At 48.1% G+C, this 20,689-nt stretch overlaps 1 protein-coding gene across 1 annotated transcript in view; it reads left to right on the top strand.

Moving 5' to 3' along the window:
- Taf4 (TATA-box binding protein associated factor 4) overlaps positions 1 to 20,000 on the top strand; it is a 60,309-nt gene extending 40,309 nt beyond the window's left edge. The window contains exons 8-16 of the mRNA XM_028774068.1: positions 106 to 351; positions 3,004 to 3,151; positions 5,831 to 5,945; positions 7,753 to 7,922; positions 8,199 to 8,329; positions 9,180 to 9,305; positions 10,183 to 10,239; positions 10,674 to 10,793; positions 18,645 to 20,000. Of these exons, the coding sequence (XP_028629901.1) occupies positions 106 to 351; positions 3,004 to 3,151; positions 5,831 to 5,945; positions 7,753 to 7,922; positions 8,199 to 8,329; positions 9,180 to 9,305; positions 10,183 to 10,239; positions 10,674 to 10,793; positions 18,645 to 18,812 (1,281 nt within the window). The 3' untranslated portion in view covers positions 18,813 to 20,000. The remainder of the gene's footprint in view (positions 1 to 105; positions 352 to 3,003; positions 3,152 to 5,830; positions 5,946 to 7,752; positions 7,923 to 8,198; positions 8,330 to 9,179; positions 9,306 to 10,182; positions 10,240 to 10,673; positions 10,794 to 18,644) is intronic.
- The last annotated feature ends 689 nt before the right edge of the window (positions 20,001 to 20,689 follow it).

Below are 20,689 nucleotides of genomic sequence, written 5' to 3'. Positions count from 1 at the left end.
ATTAGCCACGAGGCTCTTCTGAAGGATTATGCTTCTAAGTTTTTAAGATACTATAAGCAGTAATGTTCCAGTTGTGCCTGACCCTACGTGTCTGTCTGTCCTCAGAGGAGCTTACCTGCCTTGAGACAGCTGACCCCAGACTCCGCGGCCTTCATCCAGCAGAGCCAGCAGCAGCAGCCGCCTGCCTCGCAGGCCACGACTGCACTGACAGCTGTGGTGCTGAGCAGCTCAGTGCAGCGTACAGCTGGGAAGACGGCTGCCTCGGTGACCAGCGCCCTCCAGCCCCCGGTCATCAGCCTCACGCAGCCCACACAGGTTGGCGTTGGCAAGCAGGCACCGCCCACACCACTGGTATGAAGGCGCGAGCCTGGCATGGTGCTCTTGCCAGTCGCCATGCCACTTAACTCACCAGCCCTGGCTCGGAGCCCCTTTCTGGAAAGAGCAGGCAAGGAAGCTCCTGCTAGAAAGACGTGTGGTTGTTCTCTTAAGTAATTAAAGTGTGAGCTGGAGGTTGAGGCCCACGACTTTGTATTTTTCATAGAATGAAGTGAACTTCTTGGCTCAGTTACTGGCAGGCCCTTAACTTGTTGTTGGGGTTTCCTATACAGGAACACAGTGTTTAATGTGCCTCTTAGGAGGATACTCTTTGGACTTTGTGTGATGCCTGAATGGTCAAACCTTTGGGAATGGGAAGGAGATGGGTCGGTCAGGCATTTGCCTTCTTGGGATCGAGCTGGCTGATGGCAGTAGTGCTCAGGGAAAGCTCAGGGCTGAGGCAGTGGATCTACCTCTGTCTGATGGACATTCCTCCACCGAGGCAGGCTGGCTCTTCACTGTGAGAGGCATTCAGAGTGTGTGTACACCTACCATGAACAGCATAGCCTCACTGCACATAAAAGGCAAACTTCAAAACGGGGCTGGCTGTATAGGACAGTGTTGTAGAGCATTTATGAGGTCTTAGTTTTAATTCCCAGCTCTGGGTGATGATGGAGGACAGTCAATTGGAATTGTTGTAAATGCAACTTAAAAATGAGTACTTGCAGGTGGTAGAGTGCTGTGTGCAGTGTGGATGTTAAGGAGGCGAGACTCCTTGGGTGCTGGCTGCCCTGTTAGAGCTTGCTTTTGTCTTTACTCTATTGGTAGTGAGGAGAAGAGTTGAGAGCAGGTTTTCCCACTGGGCAGGCATTCCTGTGTCCTTTGCTTTCACATGCTTTCAGTAGGGAACTGTGCTGTTCAGCAGTCAGCACCCTGATTTACCCAGAAGGCCGTTCTGTGGAAGAGCATGCTCTCTTTGTGAGGGTCTCGCCTCTGGTCCTGGTTCTGTCAGTTGTGGCCTTGAGTGCTGGATTGCGTGCAGAACCATTTCCACTGTGTTGGTTTTAACTGTCAATTTGGAATAACTTAGAATCATCTGGGAAGAGCGTTCTTAATGAGAAATTATCTAGATCAGAATGGCATATAGGTATGTCTGTGGGGGATTGTCTTGATTTTTGATTGATGTAGGAAAACCTGCCCTGAGTGTTGGTGGCATTGTTTCCTGGGCCCTGAACTGTGTGGCAGCTCAGAAAGCTAGCTGCACAGAAGGGCACAGGCAGGCAATGTGGCTACATTTGTTTCTTTTGACTGTGATGTGGTGTGACTAGTCTCTGTTGTTGCCTCTGTGACTTCCCTGCAGGGATAGACTGTGACAGGGACTTGTAAGCCACATAACCCTCTTCCACCAATTACTTCTGTCAGGCTGTTTAATCAGTGTCAGAAATCATGCTAGAACAGTGGTGTTTCTTTTCACAAACATGAACATGGTGTGTTCAGCCACCTGGTCTTTTCTGTGTGCTGCCCTGATCCCCCTCTTACACCCCCAGTCTCTGCTTATGTCTGTGTGTGCAGCTGAGGCAGATAGGTCAACTTTGTGCAAACCTGGGCCTGAGGCCAGAGGATCTCAGAACCCATGGAAGTGAGCCACTTTTCTGTATCTTCATTTAGTGGCTTCTCGGTGGAAAGCCCTAACCTTAGTTGCTGTGGGCTTGCCCATCCTGTGGTGTGAGCACCATGTTTTGTTACAAAAACAGTTCTGGTGCAGGCATCAACTTCAGTCCTTTGCAAGTGTCCTGTTATATGTGGTGCTCAACAAAAACACAGCCACCATTTTTTTTTTTTTTTTAAAACAGGGTTGGGGTTCAAATCGTAGAAGGGTTTAAGAATCCTGCAGACACTGTGATACTGTGTTACACCACCAGCCACACAAGACTCCTTTATAAAAACTAGAATTCTTACAGGAAAGCTCTTAGCCCAGAGATTTATGGTTGGGCCATCAGGGAGCTTCCTGTGGGCCAGACCCAAAACACATCCAGTGCTATGGGCTCTTGGAGCCTGTTGTAGGCCTAGGGCAGTATGCAGGACAGCATAGGTAAGCAGGCTCTGAAGTATGGACCAACTACTTTTGGGCTAAATGTGGTTCAAAGTGATGAAAGGTACAGTCTGTGTTGGGACAGAGAACCAACTTTAGGGTAGGACTTGGACATCCATCTTCACTCCAATAGAAAAGTAATCTGACCCTATAGAAAACTGAGAGTAGAAATAAGTCATTTATGTATGACCATCAGGCAAAAGTCTCAGTCTGTTGACAGGTGGGAGAAGTCCATGTTCCTTGTGGGGCCTGAGCTTAGCAAGTTTTGCTTTGCTGCTGCCCTCTAGGAAATGTGTGGGGTCCAGTGTAGGTCTTGAGTGTCATGTGCTCCATGTACTTGCTCTGCTGTACTGGGGCCTGATGTGGTACAAGTCTGTCTTTGTCTAAATCTTTTGATGCTGTGTGCAGAGGTTTGTTGGAGACGTGTTGGGTCAGGCTTTTAGATCTGGAATGAGGTATACATCTGGACTTCCTGAAGCCTCTGGCAGGGCAAGGTTGGGGTAGCGCTGATGAAGCAAATAGCTGGCTTCATGGGTCAGTGTGGTGGCCCCCAGGATGTGTGTGTGTGCTCATGCACTATGCTGGCTGTGCCCCAGGTGATCCAGCAGCCCCCGAAGCCTGGAGCCTTGATCCGGCCCCCGCAGGTGACCTTGACGCAGACACCCATGGTCGCATTGCGGCAGCCTCACAACCGGATCATGCTCACCACACCACAGCAGATCCAACTGAACCAGCTGCAGCCAGGTGAGGCCCCGGCTGCTGCCACCCAGGACTGGCTAGTCCCGGAAATGGCCAGTTGTGGGACTGGTACTTGATTTCATTTAATCATTGTGATAAAATTAATTTACACACATCGCTCAGTGACTTCATTTATGAGATTTGTGCAGGCCATTACCCTTGTCAATGTGGTTTTTAGATTCCCTGAATTATATACATTATACTGTTAGTATCTATTAGATACTTCTAGGTAGACCTTCTAGCTGCCTGTCTCCCTCCCTGGGCAGGCAGGCCAGGCCCCTCACATCTCAGACCCTCTCACACCTTGTGCCAGTGGTCTACATGTTCTCAGTTCTCCTCTGTCCCCCTCCCCCTTCCCCTTCCTCTAGCTTCCCTCCTTTCCCCGTCACCCTGTTTTTCCTAGAGTTAGCCTACATTGTGTGGTATACATTTTATTCCCACCCTCTAAAAACCTATCAAAACCAGAAACCTGTTTTGTTCTTGGTTTGAAGGGAGAGTCTTCTCTCTCTTCAGGGCGCCATTATACAGCCTATGATGTGACACTGCCGCTTTTGAGGCTCTTCCCACTTCAGGGCCTGAAGTATAATTCTGTATTAGCTCTTTTCCACCAGATTTAGGCCTTTAGATTATAACAGTATTCCTCCTCACCCCTTTTTTTCCAAGGCAACTTCACTGTGTTACCCTGGCCCTAAACTCCTGGGCTCCAGAAATAATTCCTGCTTTAGTCTCCTAGGTGAGACTTTAAATTAAACATATAGCACATGTCTGCTTACTGTTAGTACAGTACAGGAGTCATTCCTGTACTTCAACAGTTGAAGGGAGCTGGGAGTGGTGGTGCACACCTTTAGTCCCAGCACTCAAGGGCAGCCTGGTCCTCAGAGTGAGTTCCAGGACAGCCAGGGCTACAGAGAGAAACCCTGTCTCCCCCCCCACCCCCCCAAAAAAAAAAGTTTGAAGAAATACAGGTGAGTAGATGCTTGAAGGATGCAGCTAACCTTTAAAAAAAAAAACCTTAGGGTTTAAAGGTTACCTACATTTATAAACTTTTATTTTTAAAACCTTGTTGTAAATTATTGTATCTTTGAGATTTCACTTAGTAAGCATGTGCGTGCACACACACACACACAGGACACAAATATATACATATAACACACATATGTAGATACATGGCAAACATACATATATACATATGACACACATATATAACATATATACATATGTCACACATATACATACACAGATATGACATACATATAATACACATGTTATGGCACGTATATATGGCACACATATATATGGCATACATATATACATACACATAACACACATATATGACACATACATATATATGGCACATATACATATATGGGACATATGCCTATAACAAACACGTGTATATATGACACACACACATATATCACATACCTGTTGTAAAGACACATTAAGAATGCTTTTTTAGAGTCTGTGCTGGTAAGGAAGTGATGCAGACAGGCCACAGAAATGGGCTCTACCATGAGCAGTGACACTGTCATGGATTTTCACTGTAGTTTTCCTAAGACTGTTTTTCTTTCTCCTCATGTGGAAGCATGTATTCTTATCTTTTTAATTTGAGATTTCACACATACATACATCATGTTTTGATAAAATCCACCCTCCTGCCCATCTCCTCTAACTCCTTCCAGACCCTCCATCTCCCTCCCAATTTTATGCACTTATAAAACCAAACTCCCTGAGTCTGTTGGTGCTGCAGGTTATGTGCGTGGGTACAGGACTATCGACTGGAGCATGAGCAGTCTGTCCATCAGTGCATCCTTGGAGAAACAGCCAGGGGCCCCTTCCTATCCATGCCAGAATTAAAAACAAGACCAACAAACGAAATACCACAACAACCTTATTATTGTTTCCTGTGAAGGGGTGTTTTGCCTGCATGTATGTCTGTATACCATGTGTGTGCCAGGTGTCCTTGAAGGCCAGAAGAGGGTGTTGGATCCCCTGGAACTGGTGTCAGCCATTATGTGGTTGCTAGGAATTGAACCTAGGTCCTCTGGAAGAGGAAGTACTCTTAATCACTGAGCCATTTCTCCCTTCCCGTCCTGTGCTGGGATTTTAATGGGCTTGGTCTTAGCAGATGTTGAATATGCAGCCGCAGCTGCTTTGAGTTTATATGTGCAGGGCCTTTCATGTCGAGAAAACAGTTTCCCAGCCGCCTTCCACAGTCTCTCGGCTCTTAGAGACTCTTTCTACCTCCTCCTCCTGGGACGATACCTGAGCCTCGAGGGGAGAAGATGTGGTAAAGGTGTCCCAGTTAGGGCTGAGCATGCTGCAGTCTCTGATTCTCAGCATTCTGACCAGGGGTGTGTGTGTGTGGGGGTGTGTGTGTGTGTGTGTACACATACAGGTGCCCACAGAGTTCAGAAGACAGCATTGGGTCCCAGGAGCTGTAGTTGCAGAGGTTGTGAACTGCCTGACATGGGTGCTGGGAGCCGAGCATGGGTCCTCTAAAGAGCAGTGCAAGCACTTAACCACTGACCAGCCCAGTCTTGTAACTTAAATATGTGTGCATGGTAGGGTTTTGAGAGTGTCACTGTTGACTGAAGAGAGCGGTTTCTTCCTGGGCTTATAAAGCCAGCAGAGTCAGTCCTCCAGTTACAGCCTCTGGTGTCTACTGTGTCTTTGACTTTGCAGTCCCTGTGGTGAAACCTACCGTGTTACCTGGAACCAAAGCCCTTTCTACTGTATCTGCACAAGCAGTTGCTGCACAGAAAAACAAGCTCAAGGAGCCCGGGGGAGGCTCCTTTCGGTAAGGACTGAAGCCCTATTTGCTTTAGTGAGAACACGGGAGGGACTCAGGCTGTCTGCTGACTTCCATACTGTCTCTTGGCACTGGTAGTGTCAGGACTCTTTATTCCACTTGAGTCTGACCACACATCTATCCATCTCTGTCAGTGTGGGCTCCCGGTGTGGATGCAGAGGAGCAGCTTGTTTCATGCCCTCTGCAGGGATGGAGAACAGGTCAGCTGACTTGGTGCCAACAGAGTGCACCAAGGTGACTACCATTTATAACACAGATGACCTTCGTCACCCTGCTCACCGTGACTCTTGATGAACAGAACAGTCTTCCTGGACATTACTGTGTCTTGAGATTCTTGTGTGCGCACACCAGAGTCCAAACTATGACCTTCACTGTGACTGAAAAATGGGGGTTATTTGAATTTCAGGGAGACTCTCCATCCTGAAAGCTATTAAATTGGGCTGGATAGAATTGGGAGCTGTATTGGCTCTGTAGGGTAAGGAGCAGCAGCCAGGCAGAGCAGGACAGGTCACCTGAGTGGATTGAGAGAGAGGCTAGGTGTGTATATATAGCAGAAATGCCTGTACTACTGGCTTCTGGGTGCTCTGGCCAGTGCCGAGGGAGCTGGAGATAGGGAACGTGGGTAAGCTAGAGTTGCTGCAGTCTTGAGTCCCAGCTGGGCAGAGGAGGCATGCTTAGGAACTAAAGTGGAAGCTAGGGTTCCTGTTTGGTTTGCTGAAGAGCTTGGGTACACCCGTTCCCAGCACTTTATCTTACCTACTAGAAGCCACTTTCCAGTGTAAGGCCAGGGCTGCTCTTCAGGGGAGAGTGGTTAGAGCAGGAACAAGCAAAAGACAGTGTGAGCTGTGGCCACCTCATCATGCCAGGACAGGGCTGAGGCAGTGACCTGCGTTGGGCTGGACTCCTTCCTGTCGCCCAGGCTGAGATGGTCATCTGGATGGTCGGCACCGAATCAAATGGGGCAGGGCCAAAGCGCTGAGTAGAAGTGAACCACTGATGAGCGTGTACACAGAAGGGAGGTCGAGTTTGTTCAAGCTTCAGATGCCTCCGACATCCTGGTTAACACTGAGCTGTCACCCTCGGAGTACACACAGTAGCAGGTAGCAGGATGGGAAGGGCAGTATGGTTCAGTGAAGACCTCCAAGGGTCAGACTGCGAGGGGGACTCTCCTTTCGTCCTATGACTGAGTCTGTGCCAAGGGCGTGTGAATTAAAGACAGGCTGCAGAGTGTTCAGTGAGGGACACTGGAGGGCCTGTTGCTGGATGCAGACCTCCCCAGTGAAGAAGTTGGTCTTGGGACAGTGGCCACATGTGGACAGGTTCTTACATTGGCCATTTTTGTAAGCAAACATCTGTCTGGGACAGGCTGTTAGTGCTCTGTGGTGGCTCTGAGTGGGTTTTGTGCTCAATCTTCCTCCACTTCCTGAAAGCTGTGACTGAGGGAAGAATTTTTTTCTTTCCTTGAGAAGTTTTCAGGTAACATGGAGTCTTCAAAGCAACAGATGGTATTCTGGGTTTTGTTTTCTTGAAACATTCTGTGGACTGTGGGCACAGAGTTTAGCTGTGACCCCACACGGTTCTTCCTTTGAACACTTTAATTTTCAAACAAGGTAGCAAGACACTGTCAGACAACAGGGCAAGGCCAGTGTAGGAGCCTTATGTGTGTGTATGTGTGTGTCCTTCCATCTCAGTGCCCCTCTGCTGTTCCCTGCCCCTTGCAAGCTGCCACTGAATTGGAACCACCTTAGTGAGTGGTAATTTCCTCATGCCACAAAATGTTCCTCTCTTCTCGCAGGGATGATGATGACATCAATGATGTTGCGTCTATGGCTGGAGTGAACCTGTCTGAAGAAAGTGCAAGAATATTGGCCACAAACTCTGAGTTGGTGGGGACATTGACCCGATCCTGTAAAGACGACACCTTCCTCCTCCCAGCACCTTTGCAGAGGAGGATACTGGAAATAGGTACGTTTGCACCAGATGCCACTGTGATGCTGAGTGTCTAGACCTCTGTCTGATGTGTTCCATGACCCTGGCGAGGCTCAGTCCACCCTTCTGCAGTAGCTCCACTGCCTCGTCTTGGGCTTACCGGGTTGAGGTCCACTGTTGGCTGGCAGGTAGTAGAAGGTGGGCAGTGGCCGTCTGCTTCCTGCTTAGACTGCCTTTGTACAAAGCGGTAACTAGTGCGTGAGAGAAGCTGGGTAAGTACCATAAAGTGCTTTTTTTCTGCATGGCCTGCAGGTAAAAAGCACGGCATCACGGAACTGCATCCAGATGTAGTGAGTTACGTGTCTCATGCCACACAGCAAAGGCTGCAGAATCTTGTAGAAAAAATATCTGAAACGGCTCAGCAGAAAAACTTCTCTTATAAGGTAATGAGGCTGTTTTCCCGGGGAGAATGTTCGTGTTCTCGCCTCCTGACCTGGGCTGTCTGGAAGCCTTGTTCTGGTTGTTCTGTGCTCACTCCTAGTTCACACACTACCTCAGGTGCTCTTGCATCTGGTCTGGGCAGGTGCTCTGCAGTTATCCCGATTTGGAAGATGGGGCTGTGAGCTTAGGAGATTATGGAGTCTTATCTAATTCCATCTAAAGTGTCCAGTTCCTGCAGCCTGGCCCATTTTGAGCCATGAGCTACAACTGCAGGCTCTTTGCCATGTGGGGTGTGTGTGTGTGTGTGTGTGTGTGTGTGTGTGTGTGTGTGAATGAATGAATGAATGAATGAATGAATGAAGTGGGTTTTCAGCCAGAATATGTCTTGATGAAGGAGTCTGTGTCTGAGCCTTCAGAGCAGCTCACAGTGAATTGTCAGCTTTAAAACACTTCTAAAGTTGGACTTGGTGATGCACACCTTTATTCTTAGTACTCGGGAGGCAGAGTGAGACGGATCTCTTTGAGTTCAACTCCAGCCTGGTCTACAAATTGAGTTCCTGGACAAGCCAGGGCTACGCAGAGAAACCCTGTCTCAAAAACAAAAATAAACAAACGTTTCTACACAGAAGGGCTTATATATCTCTTAAAAAGGCCAAAGTGTATCAAGTGGAAACCTCTTCGGGGAGTTCTGATAACTGGATGAGACTCCCTGTCTTGGTGAGGTGTGAGCAGCTGCCACCCCCATGGAGCTGTGTGCACACTGCCCAGCTGTGCGAGGCCCGCTCATGCTTGTTGAAGTTCCAAATCCATGGTAGACAGTGTTTTTACTGACTTTTCTTTTTTTTTTGGTAGGACGACGACAGATATGAGCAAGCGAGTGATGTCCGGGCTCAGCTCAAATTCTTTGAACAGCTGGATCAGATTGAAAAGCAGAGGAAAGATGAGCAGGAGAGGGAGATCTTGATGCGGGCAGCAAAGGCAAGTTCAACCCTGTCTGCAGCTCAGGCTCAGCTTGCCACCCTCCCCTCCAAGCCGCTCACCAGGCACACTGGCTTGCCATGTTCACCTCCCTGGAAGAAGGGGTTGTGAGTGGAGCTGGATAGGTGGGCAGAAGCCTGGCTCCTGTGCTGCCAGAGGATACACTCCGATTGGAGATTTGATATAAGAGATATGGCTCTCTCATTTTGTTATTTAGTTAATTAATTTAAAAAATGTTTTGTTTCGTTTTATTTTTGAAATAAGGTCTTACTATGTAGCTCTGGCTGTCCTGGAACTCACTATGTAGACCAGGCTGGCCTTGAACTTACAGAGACTTCCTGCCTCTGCCTTCTGAGTATTGGGATTAAAGATGTGTAACACTATGTTTGGTGGTTTGGGCTTTCTTAAGATTCTGACCTCTTCCCTTCCCTGTGGGTTCACATTGTCCTTCAGTCTAGAGCACTCAGAGCTAAGGTAGGTAGGTATTTTGTTTATTATTAGAGTCATCTAGAGATGTTAATTCCAGTGTCAAGCTCTTTGTGCAATAGGAGTGACAGTTGAATGCCAGTCTCATAAGCCCCTGAGCATAGTATGTCTGGAAGCTCTGCCCCGCCTTTCTCAGTCTACACTGAGTCAAAGGCATATGACAGACTGGTAGCCATATGCCTAAGACTCTCTCACTGCATCTGGATAATAGGGAAGACATTTTTTTTCATGGCACACTACCTAAATTTTTGTTATTTGGATGTAAACATTTATAGAATTAGCAGGAACTCTATCACCTGGCTAGATGCTGCTATAGATTGGACATGGTACTGTGGGTCAGTGATGCTCATGGAAGGCCTGACTCTTCTTCTTCTCCTTCTTTTAAAAATAGTCTCGATCCAGACAAGAAGACCCAGAGCAATTAAGGTTGAAGCAGAAAGCAAAAGAGGTGAGCTTCTGTTTTGACTCCTCACTGTGCTTTCAGCTCATGTTCATACTCGGTGTCCACAGAAGAGAGAAGAGTTAAGAAACCTGGAGTGTCTGAATGTGGGCATCCATTGTTCACTCACGCTCTTGGGTGACCAGTCGGCACAGGCTCTTTCTGTGCTGTCTGCATGGCTGGAGAGTCCCTGTCACTTTTCTGTGAGGTTAGGCTTCCTAAACCCCTTCTTCTAATCTTCTGAGTATTTTAAGGTAAGCTTCTGTTTAGAAAGTTTTGTAATTATTTTTGGTCACAGATATGTCCTTAGTTTAAAAAGCTTCAACTTTAAAGAAGTTGTAACTTAGGAAACTTGAGACATTCTTGGTAGCTGTTGCTATGTTCGAAGTAAGAACTCAAAGCAATAGAAGCAATGATGGTTCTGTTTCCTTCCCAACATGAAGATGCAGCAGCAGGAGCTGGCCCAGATGCGACAGCGAGATGCCAACCTCACTGCACTGGCAGCGATTGGGCCTAGGAAAAAGAGGAAAGTGGACTGTGCTGGGCCAGGATCGGGAGCAGAGGTACAGCAGAACATGAGGCCGAGGAGGTCTGGAGGGTGTGGGAAAGTGCCTTCCTTAAGTAGCCAGGGGAGCTCCTGGCCTTCTGTGGAGACGTGGTCTTGTATTGGACACTTGATTTTCAAGTTGCCTTTTTGTTCGTATAACATGAGCTCAAACACATGCTCACATGATTGGCTCTGCTGAGGTTCAGCCTGACTTGGAAAAGCATGGAGTGTAATTCAGGATTGGCTCTGGTGGGGACGACCTGCAGGGTGTGTGACCCAGAGAAGTAGCCACCTGTTCCCTGGACCAAAAGTCTGAGTGTCTTTTTTTTTTTTTTTAAGATTTATTTATTTATTGTATATATGTGAGTACACTGTAGCTGTCTTCAGACACACTAGAAGATGGCATCAGATCCCATTACAGATGTCTGTGACCCACCATGTGGCTGCTGGGAATTGAACCCAGGACCTCTGGAAGAGCAGTCGGTGCTCTTAACCACTGAGCCATCTCTCCAGCACCTGAGTGTCTTATTTGCTACCCTAATGGTTACATTTGCTTTAAACCATTAGTTCTCATTTGCATTTGGAAGAGCAGTAGCAGGCCTGTTGTCTACTGCTCAGTTGTCTCCACTGTTGCTGTTGAGGATGCTGGGTCCGTGCATCACTGGTCCCGTGGCTTGGCAGCCAGGGCTGGTGTCCATGCCTGCACTGGGTATGTTTATTCTTGCCTGTACACTCTCTGCACTGGTTTTCTAGGGTGCTGGTGTGTGTTGTCACTTTTCCTGTCCTTGCTTCTGTGTGTAGTACATCTGGTCTGACTGCTGATGCTTTGGGCCTTCTTTATGAAGTTTTCAGTGTCTTAGGTTCAGTCTCTGGGTGTTGAGCCCGCTTCTTCCATTTGCTGAGCTGCTTAGACTCACATGTGGGTCCGTGCCTTAGAGTATGTTTGCAACACATTCTGTTCCCATCTCTCTTCCTCTTGGTCTCCAGTCACACATGCTCTGGGCTGTGGTGTGGCCCGTGTTCATTTGTATCACTGTTTTCCTCTCTGCCCTTCAGACTGGGTCACGTTCCTCGGCCAGGGTGGCGTTGTGCCAGCTTCTGTTGGCTGTTGAGCTCCAGTGCAGCTCCTATTTACAAGCGTAGACTTCAGGTGAGAGTGTCCAGAGCAGCGTCTCCTCCACCTGTGGTTGAGATTCCCGTGGGCCACATGTCAGATCTCCTGCACATCAGATGTTAGCAAAAGTACAGTTATGGAATAGCAGTGAAGTAATGTTATGGCTGGGGTCACCACAGCATGAGGGACTGGATTAAAGGGCTGCAGCGTCAGGAAGGTGTTACAGAACCATTGGTCTGTAGGCTATATGTTATTGGTCTGTAGGCTATATGTTATTGGTCTGTAGGCTATTTGTTATTGATCTGTAGGCTCTTTGGAAACATCCATCTAGTGAGTGGCAGACTTCCCCTGTCTGTCACTTTATGATGGCTGGATCTCTCTTATGTATTGAACATATGTATTGAAGCTTACAGCCTCAGTTTCCCCTTACTGTTCTCCCTCAGTTGTGCCTGTCACCTGAGTGCTGGGCACCTTGGATCTGCTGTGATGAGGCTCCTGGGTGGTTTCCCTCTGAAGAATGTGGGCTGAACTCGTGATTTAGCAGTTGCTTCAGTCCACTGTGGCTTTGAACTCATTTGCTGTTCATTCTGTTACTACGGCTCTGGGCAGACATGGGCACTTTTTTTTCTAGTCCAGTACAACACCGCACCCCCTGTCTGTGTGTGGCTCTGGCTATTTTTACATGAGTCTTAATAGAGAATGACCCTTTATCCTGGGGAAGCTTGGCTAAAATCTCAGTTGAACTCAGTTGTCACCAGACCTCTTAGTCTATTTTGCCTTTATCCCCATAGAAACTGCTGTCTGCTTTGCTTGATCAGTCCTGCTGTGGAGGTGTGCACAGATTCTGGGTCAGCTCAGAGTAGTGACTTCAGCAGGGCAGTGCTGCCCCTGCCAAGGACTGTTGACCCATCTCCAGTCCTAGTGCCAGCAGTGACTCCTTGTGTAGTGTTCTCTTGTGTGGAGACTATACCTTAAAGGACAGGTACATCCCTCTCAGTTCAATGATAGGTAAAAAGTCTGAGTGTGGGATAAGAAGAAAACCTTGGCCAGAATCTTTATGTAAATGTGCTGTCCAAAAAGTTGCAGCAACTGGGTCTGCTGTTCAAGTGTACAGGCCTGCAAAGCCCACACAGAAGTGAGGCTAAGAACTGAGTAAAACCTTGGGTAGCAGCTGCATACCTTGAGAAGGACACCAGGGGACTTAAAAGACATTAGTGAACTTTTTCTGCTGGGTGTTTTTATGGCTTGTTGAATTATTGTAAGGTGTAAGTCCTGGTTGAGGCATAAACCCAAGTGCTGTAGTGTATACCATAATTCTAGCCCTGGGCAGGAGGATAGAACCCAGGGCTTGCTAAGTGGCAGTATAGCTGAGTCAGTGAGTGAGAGACATTGTCTCAAATATGTAGCAGACTTTAGCTACTTACTGGGTTCTTTTTTCCATCCTTTCAACCCTCTAAGGCCCAGTCAGAGAAACAGAAGGATAGAGGGGAAAAGGGGTGACATTACTGTTAGACTACTTTCTACTGATCAGGGCGTCAAGTTCCTTAGGGCAAGTTTGATCTTCGTATCTAATTTCTTCTTCTTCTTCTTTTTTTTTTACATATGACTACTTAACAAACTGACCAACAGCAATCAACAGCAACCAATAACCCACCAACAACAAACTCTTGGTGGGTGGAGGGCTAACATTATTATTATTTTTACTAAAGGGAATCTATTTAATATTCATTTAATGTTTCAAAGGATTATCTCCTCATGCCAAAGTGAAATTAAGTAGTTGACCCTGACTGTATAGCTCCAAGTCACCTTTTCAGTGCCTCTAGCCGAGTGACGTAATCTGTCAGATTTATCAGGACTGTACTGGTGAAGTTGAGAAGAAGCTATTGAAATAGAATGTAAGTCTCCTGGAGTACCCAGGTACCTATTCTGCAGTGGTAAGGGAGACCTAGGATAGTCCAAACTGAATCTTGAGCGGTAGGGCCCTGACATTATTACCCTCTGAAAAGTCCCCAGAATTCTAAATGTCCCACAACCACAGAAACCATCTGTAACTGGCAAAGTCAAGCTCTTGCTAGAGCACGAGGCAAATCACAGCGGCTGTGGTCAGTCTGAAGTAGCCCCACACGTGGGATTAAAATGAAAACATTCCCATAATATTTCTGTCTTTTTCAAAGAAACCAAAATTCTCACTACACAAATAAGGTAGCCATTAACTTGTGGCCTTTCACGCACGTGTGTACAGGCAGTGCACATGCATGTGTGCATACACATTCATGTCTCTGTCTTTACTTGTGCTTGTGAACTTTAGGTTCGAGACAGCAGCTCCTGCAGCCTAGATTGGACTTGAGGTTGCTCTGTGACTAAGCATGACTTTAAACTCACCTCCCCCCACCAAATCAAGTTTGGGGATTACCAGCCTGTGCCACCATGACCTGCCCTGTATTCATTTTTACTTTTGTTATTCTCGTTGTTTTAGTTTTTGAGACAGGTTTTCTCTGTGTAGCCCTGGCTGTCCTGGAAGTCACTATGCAGACCTGGCTGGCCTTGAACTCAGAGAGATGTATTTGTCTGCCTCTGCTTCCAGAGTGCTGGGATTAGAGGTGTGCACCAGTACTCCCTGTTTCTTTATAGTTTTTTGATTGCATGGCTGGTCTTTCACCTCCCAAATGCTGGGGTAACAGGCGCTCATGGCCACTAATGGTTTCTTTGTGAAGGCTGTTGTACTAAGGAAGGTTTTTGTCTGTGTTCTTGTGGTTACTTTCGTCCTTACACAGTTTGTAAATGTCCCTGGTCTCACGGTGGTTTCTGTAATGTGATGGTGCCTTCTCTTCACACCTTCTGCCTCCCCATTCACTTGCCATCCTGAGAGGTTGGCCTCCTGGAGATGTGGCTTTTAGCTCTAGGCTAATTGAACCTGTGTCTTAAGCGGTTTGGGGAAAGATGAAGCCAGCTTCCAACAACTCAGCCGTGGTTTTGCTGCTGCCGTCCAGTGGTGGCTGATCGCTGTCCTGACCTGCAGGTTGCTTAAAGGCAGAGGTGCCGTGCTTTCTCTTGCCTTGGTAAGTTAATCCCTGGGAGCTGTTGTCACTGCTGTGGTGCTCTGGGCCCTCGCTGTGCTGCAAGCCTTGGTTTACATAGTTACAAAGTTCAGAGCTTTTTGCATGCCAGCCTTTTTGACCCTCATCAATCTTTTTTCCTTCTCTTTTCTGGTTTTCCTTCTTCTTCCTGGACTTGCTTAGCACTCCTTTTTGTGTCCACTCCGGCCTCTTATGTCTCTCCTCTCTGTAAGGGCCGTGCTTCTGAGCTCTGAGCACCCAGGGCCTGTTGCTCACAGGCACAGCACTGCCCTTGGTCACCCCTGTTTGGCCAGGGACTCATCTTGGCTGTACTCTCCCTCCAAATGTGGCACCTGGATGTTTTGTTACTTGTGGGGTGATGGCACCCTCTCCTGGCAGTCCTGAGAACTCTATCTAGATTGAACCACATCTTGCTGTGATTGATCTGCTGGTGTCTACTGACTTGTTTTGTAGACCCTGAGCCCCCCTCCCCCCCTCATTTTTTCCCCTTCATTCCTCCTTGTGTGAAGTTCTGTTCTGCCATCTGAGGACCCACTGCAGCCTGTGAGGCTCCTTCCTCACTGCCTGTGTTTGGACCACGTGGGTACATGTCCTAGGTTCCTTCCATTCTCAAGTGCCCTGACTGTCTCCACCAGTTGTGAGCAACCTTGTTGAGAGTGTGGTCATGCTGTAGGAGTGGGGTCCTCTCTTCTAACACCCCTGCCTTCACATGGGGGCAGTTTCTCCCAGGGGTTTCATTAGACTTTTACACTGGAGAGGTGGCCAGGCTGCCCTTGTGCTGAGCCTCTTAGAATTGATGTCATTTCTTAACAGAGTTCTGAGTGTCTGTTAGTGTTCTTCAGATGTTTTGCAGGGGAGCATGGCTCATGTGGGGCAGTTCACAGAAGTGAGGACAGTGATCCCATCTGTAAGGATGGTAGCCATTGATAGGTCTGGGCCTATGTAGGCTGCTTTACCAGTGCACTCTGACCTAATGGCTGCCTGTGAGACAGTGGTGCAGATTCATGGTCTTAGAGGTTTTTCTAGGAACACTCACTCTATTCTGAGGCACAGAGCTCTAGCCTGTTCCTGAAGTAGGACTCCTTGGTGGAGAAGAGTCAGACTGCAGCATTGTGACCTTGGGGAGGAGCTGAAGCCCAGCTCTTCCCTTAGAACATGGAACTAACCACACAGGCCCTGTGTTTGGAAGGCTGGCCTTAATAGACAAAGCTAGATAGACAAGAAGTAGACTCACCTGTTTATTTAGTCCTTTCAATAGCCTTGGACGGGGTCAGGTGGGTAGCCCCAGCATCGCAAACCAGGAGGCCCAGACTCGTGTACCAGGGACACTGTGTGTGTCCATGTCCATGTGTGCTTGCGTCTGTGTTTGTGTGTGTGTGTGAGTATGTGTGTCTGTCTGTCTGACTGTCTCTGTGTCTATGTTCGTGTCCACGCCCACCCTTGAAATACCTTAAAACATCCTCTGAACTGTAGTTCCCATGTTAAAACTGAGGTTTCAGCTTTTATGTGGATGCTGGCAAATTCCTTGTTCCTGTGGATCCCTGTACCAGGCTCTGAGCAGAAGCTTCAGTCCCAGGAGCCAAGAACACAATCATTGCATCCATGACCCTTCCTAGACCCTCAGCTAAGGACTCCCAGAGCCTCGGAGACTCCACAGGTTGGATGACCTGTGTGTGCTCCCATAGCTCATGAGGGTTTTGGATACACTTGGGTGCCATAGTCTAGTTCTGAGGAGCATTCAGAGGGTTAGGCCCTTGTTGCTGTGGCAAACCCTGAATGAGTGTAGCGTCTGTTGTGCCGTGCCTTCATCCCGAGTCACATCCTGTTGTTCACGAGGCCAGACCTGTAGAACACAGTGGACAGAGAGCACATCTGTGTCCTCTTCTCACCTGACTGCTGACCCCTCAGGAGGAGCAGTGACAGCTGTCCCGCCGGGGAGGAGGCCCAGGTTGGTATACTGACATGAAGCTGTCTGGGCCTCATTACTGCTAGTACTTGCTTATCAGAAAGTAAGTGTGCTAGGTTGATCCTGTGTCTCAATTTCTAACTTTTAGCTCTTCTTAAATTGTACCTGAGATGAGTGCTCCCGCCCATCCCAGCCCTGGTGATGGCTGTTGAACCTTAAAGTAGAGGCATGAACTACAGCCTGGACTCTGGCGGCACACACATCCTGCTGCCCAGGCAAGGTCTCAGCAGGGCCCTGGGTGTCACATCGTCATTGCCTAAGTGTCTCTCTTGGGCCTGTAGTCATGGTGACTCGGAGCAGGTTTAGCAAGGCAAGAAGAGTGAAGCTCGCTACTGAAAATGGAGAGGTGGTGTGGACTTGAGCCTGCTCCAGGGCTCCAGAAGCTGTGGGTTCTGCCGGTCCCAGCAGAGCCACCTCCTCTACAGGCTTTCTTCCCAGAGACTGGCTTGTTGCTCCTTTCCAGATTACCAAGGCCCTCCTGAAGGAAACTCATATGTGTGCTGGTCCAAGCACAGCCTGAAGTGGGTTTTAGGAGACTGACATCTTCCCTTATTCCTACTAGCTACACATTTTCACTGAGGCACCACTAATCTCAGAATGGAACACTACTTAGAACTGTTGCTGCCAACAACATCCAAGGAGATTGTCCACCCAAAAGCACATAGCTCCAAGGTGATGGTGGAGGCCAGGGCCTTAGATGGACAGTGGTGGCTCCCAGCATCTGAGGAAAAGTACCCTATCTTCAGTTGGACTGTCATATGCATGAAGAAACTTTGGCCAGGTCATGTAGGCCCACTTGTACCTGGCCTGCCTGCCAGCTTCCTATGACTGCCAGTACTGCCATCTAGTGGCACCTGGGACCTTGTGGCCTCACGGGTAGAAGGCGGTACTTCCAGTTTCCTAAGCTTCGACTATGGAGGCACAGTCAGGACGTCACTGCAGCATGTGTACTTGAATGGGCATGAGCAGTTTGACACACCTGGTTCTCTACTGAGAGAAGAGGAGAGCTGTCTATGGGAATCTTGTGGTTTGAGCCCAGCGTGGGTCAGATGGAGGCAGTGATGAGATCGCTGCTGGAGGCCGATGCTTAGTGGCCAAAAGCCAGCCCTAGTACATCCTGTCTCTGAGCAGGAAGGAAGTGGGCTCAGCTCGCTGGATAGCTGGTAGCCTAGGGGATGGGTCTGCAGCAAGGCCCAGCCAGGGGAGCAGGGAGCCTCTTCCCTTGGCTGCGGATCACCGTCATGACTGCTGAGCAGTCGGCCTCTCCAGCTGACCACCAGCCTACCCTGCCCATGAGTTCAGGCCTAGTGCCTCTGTCAGCCAAAGAGGGATGGCACAATCCCAGGTGTGGCATCAAGTGTGGTTTTTGGTCCCCTCACCTAAGCCTCTTGGGCAGTATTGCACTGTGTGATATGGAGAGCAGGGGCTGTGTGCTTCAGAGCCTCTGGATGGGAGCCTTGGCTTTGTCTTCTCTCCCACTCAGGGCCAAGCCTATGGGGACATCGGAGGGGATGGGTGTTCTGAGTGTGGTGGGGAGTGGGGAGTGGGGGCCTCTGCCCGGCTTAGGGACTTAAATAACAGGACTGTGGAAGGAGCTTGGCCATGCCTGTTTCCTTCAAAACCAGGGTTCTTGGGATACTTGGATCTCCCCCTCCCTCCTAACGGGTCTACGGTCACTAATGCACATGTCTTCTCCTTTCTCCTCACCAGGGCTCAGGCCCAGGCACAGCAGTCCCGGGTGGCTCCGGCGTGGGAACCCCCAGACAGTTCACACGGCAAAGAATCACGCGGGTCAACCTCAGGGACCTCATATTTTGTTTAGAAAATGAGCGTGAGACAAGCCATTCACTGTTGCTCTACAAAGCATTCCTTAAGTAACAGGATGAGCGGCGTTTCTGACGGGATGCTTGCGGACGTTTTTATATGTTTGCAGATTACGCCTTTTTGTAACAAGCAAATGGGATATTGTTAAACAGCCACCTCTTTACAATGGAGCAGTTTTATACTCCTGTTTATAATCAGCTCTTCAGTGCGGCAGAAACCGTGTCTGCAGCAGAAAGAACACAAAGGCCTGTGGATGCTCTCACAGGACAGCTGACCCGAGCTCATCCTCGGCTGAGTGGCCTTCTTGCCAAACAAGCCATATTTAAAGACTGATGGAAGCGCTTAGCAAATAATTAGCAGTTGCTCATCCTGTGTGCGTTTTGGTTCTGCTCACCCTGACTCACCCGCTAGGTGTATGTCTACAGCCGATGACCTCATCTCTCAGTTTATGTTGTAGCAGTCAGTTGGCGAAGCAAACTGATTTTTTAGACTATTTATCACCCCACCCCCACCCTGTCCCTTACCTCCCTTCTACATGAAACTCCCCAGGAACACAACCTCCAAGCAGGGTCCCCTGTCTGCCAGTGGAGGCTGGGGTGCAGCACCTGTACAAATACGATTTGTTTGCTGCAGTTTGGAAGCTGTAAAGTGGAAGGAAATAAGAACCTTTTCAGCATAAATATATTTTACTTGCACTGTGTTTTTAGCTCAGAGTGAAGATTTAGATGAAATAAAATCAGAGTTGAGAAGAATCAACAACAGACTGTTTCTCAGTGTGGATCAAGTGTTGGAAATGGTTGGTGTATTTTGTCAGTAATTGTACATAATTTTTGGCACATAACATAAAATGGCTATGTAAACTATAATTATTTTGCTAAGAGACTGTATGCAAGCTGTGGCCAACCTTACAGGCGTCCAGAGCAAAGCCCCTTCTTTGTACCTATTTTTTTATTACAAATATACTAATTGGTTCTTTATATTTTCAGAGGTTATTGTATTAAATTGTCTATTGATAGTACTTTTATGACTGTAAATACTTGGCTTTCTCCGTGTGGATTCTCATGTTAGACTTCAATTCGCACGTGTGAACTGAACGCTGATCAGTATTTTTTACGACACCTGAGAACTGTTACACCTTTCATTTTATCTTTTAGGAAATCCCCGTCTTTCCATTTTTTCATGTAAATTTTGCACAGTTACTTGTTAATATGTAAATATTTTACTTTCAGAAATGAAGTTTTTAATTGCTATTGTTTTATATAGGATTGAAAGAAAATTAACTCCTTTATTAAAAACAAATTTATCTGTATTTGTCATGCCTGTTTTTCCTATTTTTGAGTCTCTCTGGTCCTTCTGAATCTACAGGACTTAACTGAGCACAGCCCCCTTCTGGGCTGGAGGTGGGGCCAGTCCTGTTCTGCTCACCCAGAGGACATCAGAGCTGTGCTTTTCCCATTCCAGGCCTTATCCTGTAGACTGTCTGGGGGCAGGCATAGGGGTCTGTGATAGGCAGATACCCCTGTAAGCCTCGTTGCTATCCCTGATGTTCTGATCAACAGCTGTAGAGATGGGCACACAGACCAGGGGCCATGGACAAATGCCCTGGCAGGATGGCCTGAGGCCTGAGGTCGAGGCAGTAAGGGTTGGCTTCCAGACTTTCTGTGGTGGCCATGGGCATGCAGAACAGCGCCCTCTCTCTGCCTCCCTTTTGAGCTCCCGGCTGTGTGTCTGTTTGTGCTGAGACTTCTCTTTCTGTCAGCACACCAGTCAAGAATACCTAAGCGACATCATGTTTACCTGATTGCCTTAGCAAAGACCCCCATCTCCAAACACGGGCATGTCTAAGGTCATGGGGTTGGAACACCACCATTACGTTCAGGAGAGGGCACAGCTCAACACACAGAGCTGAGCAGTGTGAAAAGTGAGACCTG

The sequence above is a fragment of the Grammomys surdaster genome, unplaced genomic scaffold, assembly GCF_004785775.1.
Source record: "Grammomys surdaster isolate TR1022 unplaced genomic scaffold, NIH_TR_1.0 238, whole genome shotgun sequence".
Classification (NCBI taxonomy): Eukaryota; Metazoa; Chordata; class Mammalia; order Rodentia; family Muridae; genus Grammomys; species Grammomys surdaster.
Note: the sequence above shows the minus strand (reverse complement) of the source record. Positions and strands in the feature narration are given on the sequence as shown.